A 13,468-nucleotide genomic window follows, 5' to 3' on the forward strand; every position below is an offset into this window, starting at 1 on the left:
AGGTACGAAATCCAAATCCCAACAGGAAGTAAGTTATTTTAATATTTCCCGGCAAATTTTGTGTCATTTTTGCCATTTCCAGGCGACGTACTTGAACAAACTCCTCCTAGAGATTTATTCAGATCAACACCAAATTTGGTCAGTCTAATCTAAAGCCCTTTGTGACGTTAAATTGCGAAGATCTAGAGTTTTCGTTGGAGGGCGTGTCCGTGGCGGCCTGTTAAATTTCGATGATTCGCCATGAAAAAGGAAGTTGTTATAACTGAGCCATACAACGTCTGATCTGCCTCAAACTTCACATGTTTGATAAGAGTCCGGTCCTGAACACATGCCAATGCTCATATTCACTTTTAGTCATAGCGCCACTTACTGACAACAGGAAGTGACATGTTGTACTCTGTAATGAACTCCTCCTAGAGATTTATTCAGATCAATACCAAATTTGGTCAGTCTACTCTAAAGGCCTTTGCTATGTTAAACTGTGAAGATCTTGAGTTTTCGTTAGAGGGCGTGTCCATGGCAGCTTGACAAAGTTCGATGTTTCGCCATGGGAATAGAATCTGTTATAACTCAGCCATACGAAATCCGATCTGCCCCAAACTTCACATGTTCGATAAGAGTCCTGGCCTGAACACATCTAGAGGCCAATATTCAGTTATTATCATAGCGCCACCTATTGGCAACAGGAAATGACTTATTTTACACTAACTTAAACATGCAATGTCTGATCTGCACCAAACTTCACATGTTTGGTAAGACTACTTGCCTGAAGACATCTAAAGCCAAATATTCAGATATAATCATAGTGCCACCTGCTGGCAACAAGATATGTAATGTCTTACACTAGCTCAAGCATACTGTGTTCAGTCTGCACCAAACTTCATATATTTGACAAAAGTGCTGGCCTGAACACATCTACATGCCAATATTCAGTTATAGACATAGCACCACCAACTGGCAGCAGGAAGTTTGGCACATATAAATGACTTTGACATATTCCTCCTAAATTTACTATGTGAAAAGCATAGTGCCCACCATTCGCCACCGATCGGCGGTGAGCCCGGGTGCGAGGGCCCTTTCATTGCTAGTCATTTCACTCGGCGGCCATCTTTGAAACGCCTCTTGGGCAGGCAAGTGCAGCTCCTATCTCTTTGAATGGAGAAACACCAAATTCTCCTAAACTGTTCACCAAGCTTACGATTAAATTTCATATTTAAAATCACCAATGAAATCTGACAAGAACTGCATCAAAAATATAGTTCCTTGTGCTCCAATAGCATTAAAAAAAGCATTTTTTTTTAGGCTCGATCAACCAATGCGCATGCGCAGTACTAAGCGATTGTACTATGTCTCAGAATGCTGACTGTTTCTATAGCAACCGGAACTTCTGCTGGAGCTGTGTTGACGCACTGAATTTTCTCATCAACGATTGGCTCTTTCATTAAGAAAGCGGGGCTTCACGGCCATAATGTTTTTGTGCTAACATTTTGTAATAATGAGCAACTGGTATTATTTTCCTTTTTTGTCCTATATAATCGGTTAATCTGATTAAATTGTTAACCATTATCTTTACAAGTTTATATTCATGTCAGAAATCATATTTTATTAGCTTATTATTTGTTTTTATTTATTTTGTTGCTTTTTAGGAAAAACCCTTTAATAAGAATTTGCTACTGTGAGAGCAAAAATCCTTAAGGAAATTACCAGTAAATGTAGGCAACATATTTGATACACTGTGGTTTTACTCAGAGAAAAGTTCAAACAGAAATCAGCATAACAAAATGAGCTTTTGCATATTTGAATTCATGAAATGTTTCACAAACATATAATGTATACTTTTCTCTGGTTTTACAACACAAATTACACACAGTCATGCATCAGGCAATTTTGTAGTTGCTGTTTTTTACAAGTTGCTACATAATGACTATAAACATACTGGGTTAGATCCAGGTTTATTATCTAGGGACCAATTTTCTACATTTCTAACAGTTCAGTTTGGTTTTCTTGTCCTGCTCGTCCACTTCCATATGTACTAAAGTCCAAATGATCTTCAGCAAAGGCCGTCTCCAGCACCAGCAGCAGAGACTGTTTAAGCTTCTTCTTATACTCATCACACATGAACACATAGAGAATGGGGTTCAGACAGCTGTTTAAATAAACTAGGTAGAAACTGACAATTCTAAATGTATTGATCACGTACTGATCATTTTTTTCTGCAGTTACTGAATAAAAACACCAAACATGGTATGGAAACCAACATATGAAAAAAGCTAAGATTACAGTTATAATGACCCGGTACGACCTGAGCTGCTTTCTGCTTTTGAAGTGTTTGATTCGTACTCCAATAGCTATATATGAAGCTGCGATGATCAGCAAGGGCATGAGGAAGGCCACTGTAAATTCATATGTGATCAGATATAAATTATTATGATCAAATATATAGTCAGGAATGGTGCAGCCAATGGATGAAACCCACACAATTATGCAGATGATCCTGGCTCTAAGTAAAGTTCGTTTGTTTTGAGCCCAAACAACCATCCATGTGCACAGGCATCGGTCCAGACTGATAACTACAAGAAAGAAAATACTAGCAAACAGATTTATCGATAATGTTATGCTGTAAATGTAAGTCATTAACCGACTTTTCCACTGGCCCAAAAATAAGAGAAGATCTATGCATGAGGAAAACAAGTAGATGAAGTCTGCAACTGCCAAGTTGAGAAACCAAATGGAGTTGACAGCTGTCTTCATTCTGCAGCCAGTCAGAAATATGACAATCCCATTTCCAATGAGACCCACAACAAAGATGGCAAAAGAAATGCAAAAGGAAAAGATCTTCAAGTTTGTAAATCTCTCCTGCTGCATAGTGGTATTATGTGTTGTGTTTCCGGTCATGTTTTCAGCTTCAAAACTGGTGTTTTCTAAACAAAGAAGAAAGAGAGAGAAAACAGTAAGGGCTGCTTTTGGATCTGTTTCAAAAGCATGAGTGTTTTGAAAAATCGAATTGCGACTTTTTATCTTTGAGTTCTAACTTTGTAACATGCAATTGCGAGTTATTAAGTCAGAATTGTTAGACATAAACTTGCAATTCTGAGAAAATATTAATAATTTTCTCCCCCAGAGTTCGACATTATAACTCACAATTGCAAGTTTATATCCTGCAATTCTGACTTTATAACTCGTAATTGTGACTTGAGGCTATATCACTCAGTTCTGAGAAAAAATGTAGAATTGCGAGATGTAAACTCTCAATTGTGAGTAAAAAAGCAGAATTGTGAGATAAAATTCACAATACACACAATTCACAATACACTGTATGTGTGCATTGATTGTGTCTTACACAGCCTTTCATTTACTACACTCGGAGAGTTATAAACATGTAATATGAATAATACACATAATTAGTTCTTACCCATTTTTTAAGTTGTTGATGTACAAGTCAAGTCTTGATCTTAGTCTGTCTTGTCTTCTCGATACTGTTGACAGATTGTTGGTTTTACCCTGGTACTATCTCAATAGGCTGATTTGTTGTTATTACTGATGAGGGCTTACAGTGTGGCATCATAAGCACACTTAGTTAAAAGATCAGAGCTCTAACTGGTTTCACAGGGGGTAGTGGGCATGAACCTACAGCAAAATCTTTCCGGCCACACTATGAAGTTCATGCTGATAGATTTTATCATCAAGTTGGGGCTAAAAGTAAAAAAAAAGCAAACATTAATGGCTACAAGCAAGCAAAAATGCATGCTCATTTTTTATCTTGATTTTTCAGTAGAACACTGCTACAGGATATTTCAAAAAGTACTTCATTGAAACTGCTGTCATTCTAAACCACAGTTTTTCTTACTCTTTTTGACTATATCAAACTTAATTCTTCATGTTTCTGGACATAAAATGTGTATGTCTATACACTCATACATGCCCCCCACACACTAAATAAATAAACAACTAATTAGAAATATAATCACAACATTATTTTTTCATAAAAATAATAAAACTAATAATAATAATTAACATTTTCTTTCATTGCTGAGGTTTCAAGTTAAAAAAGGTATACTGAAATAGTTTTTTTTACATTTGTATGAGATTTATTTAAACAGCGCTGTAAAGTAAAAGCAAGAACACATTTTAGTTCACTATAAAACAGTGATCCATGGAAATGAGACACAACAGAATGACTAATTTCTTGACATTTAGTGCAAATTTAGCTTCAGATATATATATATATATGGCACAGCATATCTAAAATTTCTAATAGTTGGCACATCATTTACCATTAATCATCTCACAACGTGCCAAAAATGATGAAGAACACACTGTCTGACTCTTTTCAATCCACCATACTTCGAGGATTATGTAAACATGAAGGGAAGTCAGCAGAAGAAGAAGGCCAGGATGACTGCCAGGATAATACAGAAGGGTTTTAGTTTATTGCTTAACTTGTACTCCAATCGCCACGTAAGAAGCCAAATTATGATGAATGAAGACTGAGATGCACAACTCTTTGAAACCTTTTATTTTTGATTTATTTGTTAGTCTTGCTGCATTGCAGCTGTTATTTTACAGTATTTTATGATAAAAACACAGTACCATTCAACTGACATTTTGCTAGTGTTGCCATTGAGTTCCCAATAAAATATATCTTCTGAATGTTCTCTGCACATTTCTTTAAGAAAACATTCCATTTTACAATTTTGCAAACACCATGGGAACATGAATTTTGGATGTTTTGAACTGAAACAAGTAGTAACATTTAAAAAATGTTAGATTAATGTCTGACTAAAACAATTCAGAAATAATGCATTCCAAAAACGTTTTTTGTGCTAACATTTTGTAATGTTTGTAACATTTTGACCTGGTATTTGGACCATTATACCTTTTTTTTCCATTTTTGTCCTATATGTAATCAGCTAAACTTATTAAATTGTTAACCAATATCTTTACAGTTTTGTATTTGTGCCAGAAATCATAATTTATTATCTTATTATTAGATATTTTTATTTATTTTGTTGTTGTTTTTTAAGGAAACCCTTCAATACAAAATGCTACTGTGAGAGACAAAATCTACTAAATGCAGGTAACATGAATTTTTTAAACACTGTGGTTTTATTCAGAATAACAAAATGAGTTTTTTGCATATTTGAATTCATGAAAAGTTTCATAAACATATATAATGTTCATTAGCCTATACTTGAAGAGACTTTCTCTGTTTGGTTTTACAACACAAATTACATACAGTCATGCATCAAACATGAATTTTGTAGTTGCTGCTTTTTACAAGTTTCTAGATAAGGACATACTGGATTAGACCCAGGTTTATCATTTAGAGACCAGTTTTCTACAAATCTAACAGTTCAGTTTGGTTTTCTTGTCCTGCTCGTCCACTTCCATCTGCATTAAAGTCCAAATGATCTTCAGCAAAAGCCGTCTCCAGCACCAGCTGCAGAGACTGTTTAAGCTTCTTATTATACTCATCACACATGAACACATAGAGAATGGGGTTCAGACAGCTGTTTAGATCAACCAGGTAGATACTGACAATTTTAAACACGTCTTGATAATTTTTTTCTACAGTTACTGAATAAAAACACCAAACATGGTATGGAAACCAACATATGAAAAAAGCTAAGATTACAGTTATAATGATCCGGTACGACCTGAGCTGCTTTCTGGTTTTGAAGTGTTTGATTCGCACTCCAATAGCTATATATGAAGATAAAATTATCAAAAAGGGGATGAGGAAGCCCACTGTAAATTCATATGTGATCAGAGAGTTATGAAAAAATATATTGTCAGGAATGCTAAAGGCGATGGATGAAACCCAGACAATTATGCAGATGATCCTGGCTCTAAGTAAAGTTTGTTTGTTTTGAGCCCAAACGGCCATCCATGTGCACAGGCATCGGTCCAGACTGATAACTACAAGAAAATAAATACTAGCAAACATATTTATTTGTAACATTATGAAGAAAATTTCTGGCCAGTGGGCTAAAAATAAGAGAAGATCTATGCATGAGGAAAACAAGTAGATGAAGTCTGCAACTGCCAAGTTGAGAAACCAAATGGCGTTGATGGTCATCTTCATCCTGCAGCCAGTCAGAAATATGACAATCCCATTTCCAATGAGACCCACAATATAGGTGGCAAAAGAAATGCAAAATGAAAAGATCTTCAAGTTTGTAAATCCCCCCTGCTGAATAGTGGTATTATGTGTTGTGTTTCCGGTCATGTTTTCAGCTTCAAAACTGGTGTTTTCTACACAAAGAAGAAAGAGAGAGAAAACACATGAAGGCTGATTTTGGATCTTCAAAAGCATCAGCTTATCATCTTGGTGTTTTCATGTGCAAAATAATTTTTTGCCTGCAGTACCACACAGCAAAATGGCATTTTGTTTAACCTGCTTATTAAAAACCTAAAATAAACCTAAAATTAATATGCGTTCAGTTTTGTTCTCAAGTCATAGTGTATAATGGTTCTGTTGCATCAAATGCACAGAGGACCGAGGGAACAACAAAAAAGTGTCCGATGGATGTATGTGTCACGAATCTGGTCGGTGTCCGGTTGTCCGCTCACCACCAGATGTCACTCTCACCTCACCTACACACTCTGACTGTTGCATCACACCCCGGACTGCATCTCCCATCCTCCACCGCACTGATTGCGTCAGCCCCCGTGACCAATCAGGCTTTCTATAAAGCCCCGGTCCTTCCCAGTGCTCTTCACGGATTGTTGAATCATTGTATTGTTGTATTCCTAGTTCCTGTTCCAAGTTCCTAGTTCCTGGTTTTTGATCTCTCGCCTGGTTATTTCGTTTACGTTTGTCTGCCGCCTACCTTTTCGGACACTCGCTCGGATTGTTGGATTCTTCTCTTGGATTGCCCCGTTTCGGATACCGTTCTCCCCTGGTTTTACTCACGCCTGTTTTACGGACTCCCACTGTGCTTAGCCTGCGTTGTTCCTGTTTGCTTGTTCGTCTGACCCTGCCTGCATTGACCATGTATCTGTCTTGTCCTATTAATAAAACCGTGCATATGGATCCGCTCGCCTCTCGTCTCATTCACCCCGTTACAGAACAATCCGTCACCACAGGATCCAGCAGCTTCACCCCCGGACATTCAGATATGGACACAGATAGAACTCTATGCAGAATCAAACAGAGATCCCACACCCTCGAACAGTATGCCCGTGAGTTTATTTAGATTTCCAACTACTCCACCCTCCCGGACTGTATTAAAATTGAGGTATTCTGTGACGGTGTGAATGAGCCGTTAAGAGCAAGGCTTAGACGCGAGGGTCCGCGCTGTTCGCTCGAGGCTTACATGAACTTTGCGTTGTCGTGTGTGGGTTCGCCGTGCACCGTGGGGGTCGCAGAGAGGGAACGTGACAACGCGGTAATGGCGACCACGCGTCCCACCCGCAGATTGGCGGTCATGCCGGAGCACGATCCCACAGACACGTTTGTCGCCTGGATCGCTCGTGAAATGGCGGCCATGCAGGAGCGCGCTCAAGCAATGGCGGCGACAACAGAGCCCGTGCACAAAATGGCGGCGACTGCGGTGCCCGTTCGCAAGAAGGCGGCAGCGCCGGTGCGCGCTCACAAGATGGCGGCGACGGCGGAGCCCGTTCACAAAATGGCGGCGATCACAGAGCTCCGTCACGTCACAGCTGCCATACAAGAGCCATTCAAAGGTACAATTACATTTCCTGAGTCAAGTCAAGTTCCCAAGTCTACCCAAGTTTCTGCTGTGTTTCCTGAGTCAAGTCAAGTTGCAGCTGTATTTCCTGAGTCAAGTCAAGTTTCCAAGTCAAGTCAAGTTGCAGCTGTGTTTCCTGAGTCAAGTCAAGTTTCCAAGTCCAGTCAAGTTGCAGCTGCATTTCCCGAGTCAAGTCAAGTTTCCAAGTCAAGTCAAGTTACGGCTGCTGTTCCAGTGTCAAGTCAAGCTATGGTCCTTGTTCCTGTGTCAAGTCAGGTCAAAGCTGTGTTTCCTGTGTCAAGTCAAGTCAGAGCTATCGCTCCTATCTCAAGTCAAGTAACAGCCATCTTTCCTGAGCCAGAGCCACTGCACAAGATGGCTGCCACGCCAGAGCCACTGCACAAGATGGCTGCCATGCCAGAGCCCCTCCACAAGATGGCCGCCGTCTCTAAGCCCCTCCACACGATGGCCACTGTCTCCAAGCCACTCCACAAGATGGCCGCCGTCTCCAAGCCACTCCACAATATGACTGCCACTCCAGAACCTGTGGTCAGCACCCGGACGCCACCTGTGGCCATGATGGTTCACGTGCTGGACACACCTCTAGTGACGGTATGGGCAGCTAAATTGGCGCTCCTTCATGCCGCAGCGGCTATCCCAGAGTCAAGTCAAGACACGGAGTCAAGACAAGATACAGCTGTCGTTTTCCACTAGTCAAGCCAAGTCACGGCTGTTCCCCACGAGTCAAGTCACGTTACAGCTGTTGTTTCTGAGTCAAGCCATGTTGTTCCTGAGTCAAGTCACATTACAGCTGTTGCTCCTGAGCCAAGCCATGTTGTTCATGAGTCAAGTCCCGGTACAGCGGATCTCCATGAGTCAAACCAGGTTATAGCAGATCCTCATGAGCCAAGTCAAGCTGCTGCTTTTATTCCAGAGCCAAGTCAAGCTTCAGCCGCTGCTCCGGAGTCAAGTCAGGCTGCAGCTGTAGCCTCCAAGTCCAGTCAAGCCTCCAAGTCCAGTCAAGCCTCCAAGTCCAGTCAAGCTTCCAAGTCCAGTCAAGCTTCCAAGTCCAGCAACATCAAGGCTGTCGTACCTGCATCAAGCAACGTCAAGGCTGTGGTTCCTGAGTCAAGTAAAGTCATTGATCGTCACAAGCCAGTTCAAGTCACCACTGGTCTTCACGTGTCAGATCAAGTCACTGCTGATCTCCATAAGCCAAGTCAAATCACCGCTGATCTCCATGAGTCAAGTCAGGTCACCGCTGATCTCCATGAGTCAAATCAGGACACTACTGATCTTCACGCATCAAGTCAAGTCACAGCCGATCTCCACGAACCAGGTCAAGCCACAACTGATCCTCACGAGTCAAGCCACGTCCCGCCTGATGGCTCTGAGTCAAGCCACGTCCCGCCTGACCGCCCAGAGTCAAGTCACGTCTCGTCTGACCGCCCAGAGTCAAGTCACGTCTCGTCTGACCGCCCAGAGTCAAGTTACATCATGTCGGCCAGTGCGATGGCGATCACCATTCTCAGTATGTGGGCCGCACACTACACTCCGAAGGTCACGTCTGTTCACAAGTCCACCCCGGAGGTCACGTCTGTTCCCAAGTCAGCTCCTGAGGTCACATTTGTTCACAAGTCTGCCCCTGAGGTTACGTCTGATCACAAGCCTGCCCAAGAGCTCCTGCCTGATCACAAGCCTGCCCCAGAGCTCCCGCCTGATCACAAGCCTGCTCCAGAGCTCCCGCCTGATCACAAGCCTGCTCCAGAGCTCCCGTCTGATCACAAGCCTGCTCCAGAGCTCCCGTCTGATCACAAGCCTGCTCCAGAGCTCCCGTCTGATCTCAAGTCTGCTCCAGAGCTCCCGTCTGATCTCAAGTCTGCTCTAGAGCTCCCCTCACTTGGAGAAGCCATGCCAATGCCTCCTGAGGGGTCAGCCTTGGTTGTAGATCCTCCCATGGAGGCGGCATCCCTCTACAACCTCTCTGCTTCTCCCCTTATTCTGTCTGCCTCCTCTGTCTCTGCCGTTCCTAGGTCCCAGGCCATAACGCAGTTTCCTGCTCCAGAGGTCCCGCCTGGTCTCAAGTCTGCTCCAGAGGACCCGTCTGGTCTCAAGTCTGCTCCAGAGGTCCCGTCTGGTCTCAGGGCTGCTCCAGAGGCCTTCTCCATCAGAGAAGCTGTGCCAAAGCCTCCAGAGGTGTCAGCGTCGACTGTAGAACCTCCTGTGGAGGCGGCGTTATCCTGTGGTCTCTCTGCTTCTCTCCCTGTTCTCTCTGCCTCCTCTGTCCCTGCTCTCCCCAGGTCCCAGTCCATGACGCGGGTTCCTGCTCAGCCCTGGAGGGCTCCTGCGCCTCCTACTCCGCCCTGGAGGACTCCTGCTCCGCCTCCACCCTGGAGGGCCCCTGCTCCGCCTCCGGCCCCGCCCTGGAGGGTACCTGCTCTGTCGGTCCTGCCTCAATCACTGGGCCTCCCACATGGACCTGGCCCTCCAGCCTTCGCCCTGTCTCGCTCCCACCCCACCGCTCCTCTGGACTGTTGTTCCCTTCGAGCGTCTGGAAGCCGCTCCTTGGGGGGGGGGCTATGTCACGAATCTGGTCGGTGTCCCGTTGTCCGCTCACCACCAGATGTCACTCTCACCTCACCTACACACTCTGACTGTTGCATCACACCCCGGACTACATCTCCCATCCTCCACCGCACTGATTGCGTCAGCCCCCGTGACCAATCAGGCTTTCTATAAAGCCCCGGTCCTTCCCAGTGCTCTTCACGGATTGTTGAATCGTTGTATTGTTGTATTCCTAGTTCCTGTTCCAAGTTCCTAGTTCCTGGTTTTTGATCTCTCGCCTGGTTATTTCGTTTACGTTTGTCTGCCGCCTACCTTTTCGGACACTCGCTCGGATTGTTGGATTCTTCTCTTGGATTGCCCCGTTTCGGATACCGTTCGCCCCTGGTTTTACTCACGCCTGTTTTACGGACTCCCACTGTGCTTAGCCTGCGTTGTTCCTGTTTGCTTGTTCGTCTGACCCTGCCTGCATTGACCATGTATCTGTCTTGTCCTATTAATAAAAGTGTGCATATGGATCCGCTCGCCTCTCGTCTCATTCACCCCGTTACAGTATGATGTAAGACCAATATTTAATGAGCTCTACTGTACAGTATTTACACATCATTTCTGCTGTCTGATTTCACATTTAAAGAAATGTTTTTCTTGTCATGTGTGAGGGGTCTTGGTTCTTTTTATATTATTGAATAAGAAACTTTTGGCATTGACCACTGACGCTTTTTATCACTATTGCTGTGGCAGTCAATGTACCAGATATTGAATAAAAATCAAATACAGTACGCAAATATTACAATGCTGCCATTCCAGCAGTTGTTTCCAGCACTAAAGAAATTCGAACTGTGACTTTTTATCTTTCAGTTCTAAATTTGTAACATGCAATTGCGAGTTATTAAGTCAGAACTGTTAGACATAAACTTGCAATTCGGAGAAAATGTTAATTTTTTCCCCCTCACAATTGCGAGTTTATATACCGCAATTCTGTCTTTATAACTCGTAATTGCGACTTGAGCCTATATCACTCGGTTCTGAGAAAAAAGTAAGAATTGCGAGATGTAAAAAAATCGCGATTACCTTTTTAAATTTTTTATTGAAGAGGGTATATTTGTATTGTGTTTCAGTATCTTCAACAACACTTATTAGATGAATCTACGTAGTTCAACTTTAAAACTTAAGTTCCGTTGCTGCTTTAAATGTTTGAGAATAATCAAACTGAAAAAAATATATATATATATATTTTTTTAATCTTAGTTGAATCTTAAATAACTTGAATAATAATATTTAAATTGTTTAATCTGTGCATTGACTGTGTCTTACACAGTCTTACATTTACTACACTCTGAGAGTTATAAACATGTAATATGAATAATACACATATTTAGTTCTTACCCATTTTTTAAGTTGTTGATGCACTGTACAAGTCAATTCTTGATCTTGGTCTTTCTTGTCTTCTCAATACTGTTGACAGATTGTTGGTTTTACCCTGGTACTCTTTCTCTATAGGCTGATTTGTTGTCATTACTGATGGGGGCCTACAGTGTGGCATCATAAGCACACTTAGTTAAAAGATCAGAGCTTTAACTGGTTTCATAGGGGGTAGCGGGCATGCACCTACAGCATAATCTTTCCTGCCAGACTAGGAAATTCATGCTGATAGATTTTATCTAAAAGTAAAAAGCAAACATTAATGGCTACAAGCAAGCAAAAATGCATGCTCATTTTTATCTTGATTTTTTAGTAGAACACTGCTACCGGATATTTCAAAATGTACTTCACTGAAACTGCAGTCATTCTAAAAACCACAGTTTTTCTTACTCTATTTGACTATATTAAACTTAATTTTTCATGTTTCTGGACATACACTCACATATACCCCCCCCCCCACACACTAAATAAACAAATAACTAATTAGAAATAAAATCACTAAATTATTTTTTAATTTTTAATTTTTTATATTATATATATATATATATATATATTTTAATATATATATGTATATTTTTGACGTTTTAAGTTAAATAAAAAATTTTGTATGAGATGACAGGTATACCGTTACCAACAAATGCTGAGGGGATATGCATGCCAACAGAGATGGACACAGAAGGTAAAAAATACCACATGAGCTATGAACCCAGCTGTTTGGATGTTTGATCAAATAGCGCACTTTCACTTAGCACACACATTCTATCAGCACGGTTTGGCACGGTTGTCTAACTGTGCCGAGAATTCCGGGCCGAGAACGGTTTGTAATCATGCCGTGCCGTACCAGGCTCAGGTTGAAACACAACTGGAATCGTACCTGACTGTTCTGAGAACCGTTCGGCCCGATAGTGGAAAAACGGCTTATGACTGCCAGAATAATACAGAAGGGTTTTAGTTTAGTTTCCTGAGGTGCTTAACTCCTATTCCAATCACCACATAAGAATCCAAAATAATGATGAACGGGATGAGGAAACCAGTCCCGAAAAGCCAGGTATGCACAGGATTTGTTCTGGAGAATAGGAATGTGTTCTCCGATGACTAAAGGCAGACTGCAAGCAACTGCTGCTAACCAAATAAGCAGGCAAATATCTGGGCCCACACAACCAGGTGGACAGGCTGCGGTCCAGACTGATCACTGCCAGCAGGAAAGTACTGGCAAATAAATATTTTATAATAAATTAATTCTTTATCTAATCTCATTATTCTTTATAAATCCATTAGACATGCTTTTGATTATTAAAATGTAATGAAACGATTAAAATAGAATCCAAAACAAAAATTAATGGAAAATAGAGATTCACAAACAAAACTGAATTTGAGGAAAAATAATAAAAATGCATTTCATAGCGCCTTAAAAACATGTAATTAAATAAATAAATAAATAAATGATAATAATAATAATAATAATAATAATAAATTGCTGTTAAATTCTGCAAGTGTCATGATTTTTAATTAATTAAACATGCTTTTTAATAAATACTTTTTTTATGCAATATTTAAATTGCATAAATTGTTGTTGTGAAATAAAATGACTATATCATGAAATAAGATTTGGCTTCATCCTTTAAGCTAACTTACCAATAGCAAAGATCTCTACATACGTGTAGGCTTGGTAGTTGTTTATCATAATCCTGTGTTGTAGCACTGGCATGTGATTAATATTATTATTTTTTTTTTTTCTGTTTTTTAAAAGAGGGGATGAAATGTTTTGTTTTAATAGATAAAACAACTAT

The 13,468-nt window shown here is 41.0% G+C and overlaps 1 protein-coding gene across 3 annotated transcripts; it reads right to left on the minus strand.

Annotated features, from left to right (window-relative positions):
* Positions 1–1,945: 1,945 nt before the first annotated feature.
* On the minus strand, positions 1,946–11,799 carry LOC127177674 (C3a anaphylatoxin chemotactic receptor-like). Of its 3 annotated transcripts, none has more exons than XM_051130068.1 (2): positions 11,643–11,799; positions 1,946–2,921 (listed from the first exon to the last, which is right to left on the minus strand). In XM_051130068.1, the coding sequence occupies exons 1-2, from the start codon at positions 11,644–11,646 to the stop codon at positions 1,975–1,977; spliced, it is 951 nt and encodes a 316-aa protein (XP_050986025.1). In that variant the 5' UTR covers positions 11,647–11,799; the 3' UTR covers positions 1,946–1,974. The 3 variants fall into 3 exon arrangements, with proteins under 3 accessions (XP_050986025.1, XP_050986026.1, XP_050986027.1); XM_051130069.1 differs by lacking the exon at positions 11,643–11,799 and adding an exon at positions 3,413–3,559; XM_051130070.1 differs by lacking the exon at positions 1,946–2,921 and adding an exon at positions 5,117–6,255.
* Between the last annotated feature and the right edge of the window lie 1,669 nt (positions 11,800–13,468).

This window comes from Labeo rohita, chromosome 15, assembly GCF_022985175.1.
Source record: "Labeo rohita strain BAU-BD-2019 chromosome 15, IGBB_LRoh.1.0, whole genome shotgun sequence".
NCBI classification, from domain to species: Eukaryota; Metazoa; Chordata; class Actinopteri; order Cypriniformes; family Cyprinidae; genus Labeo; species Labeo rohita.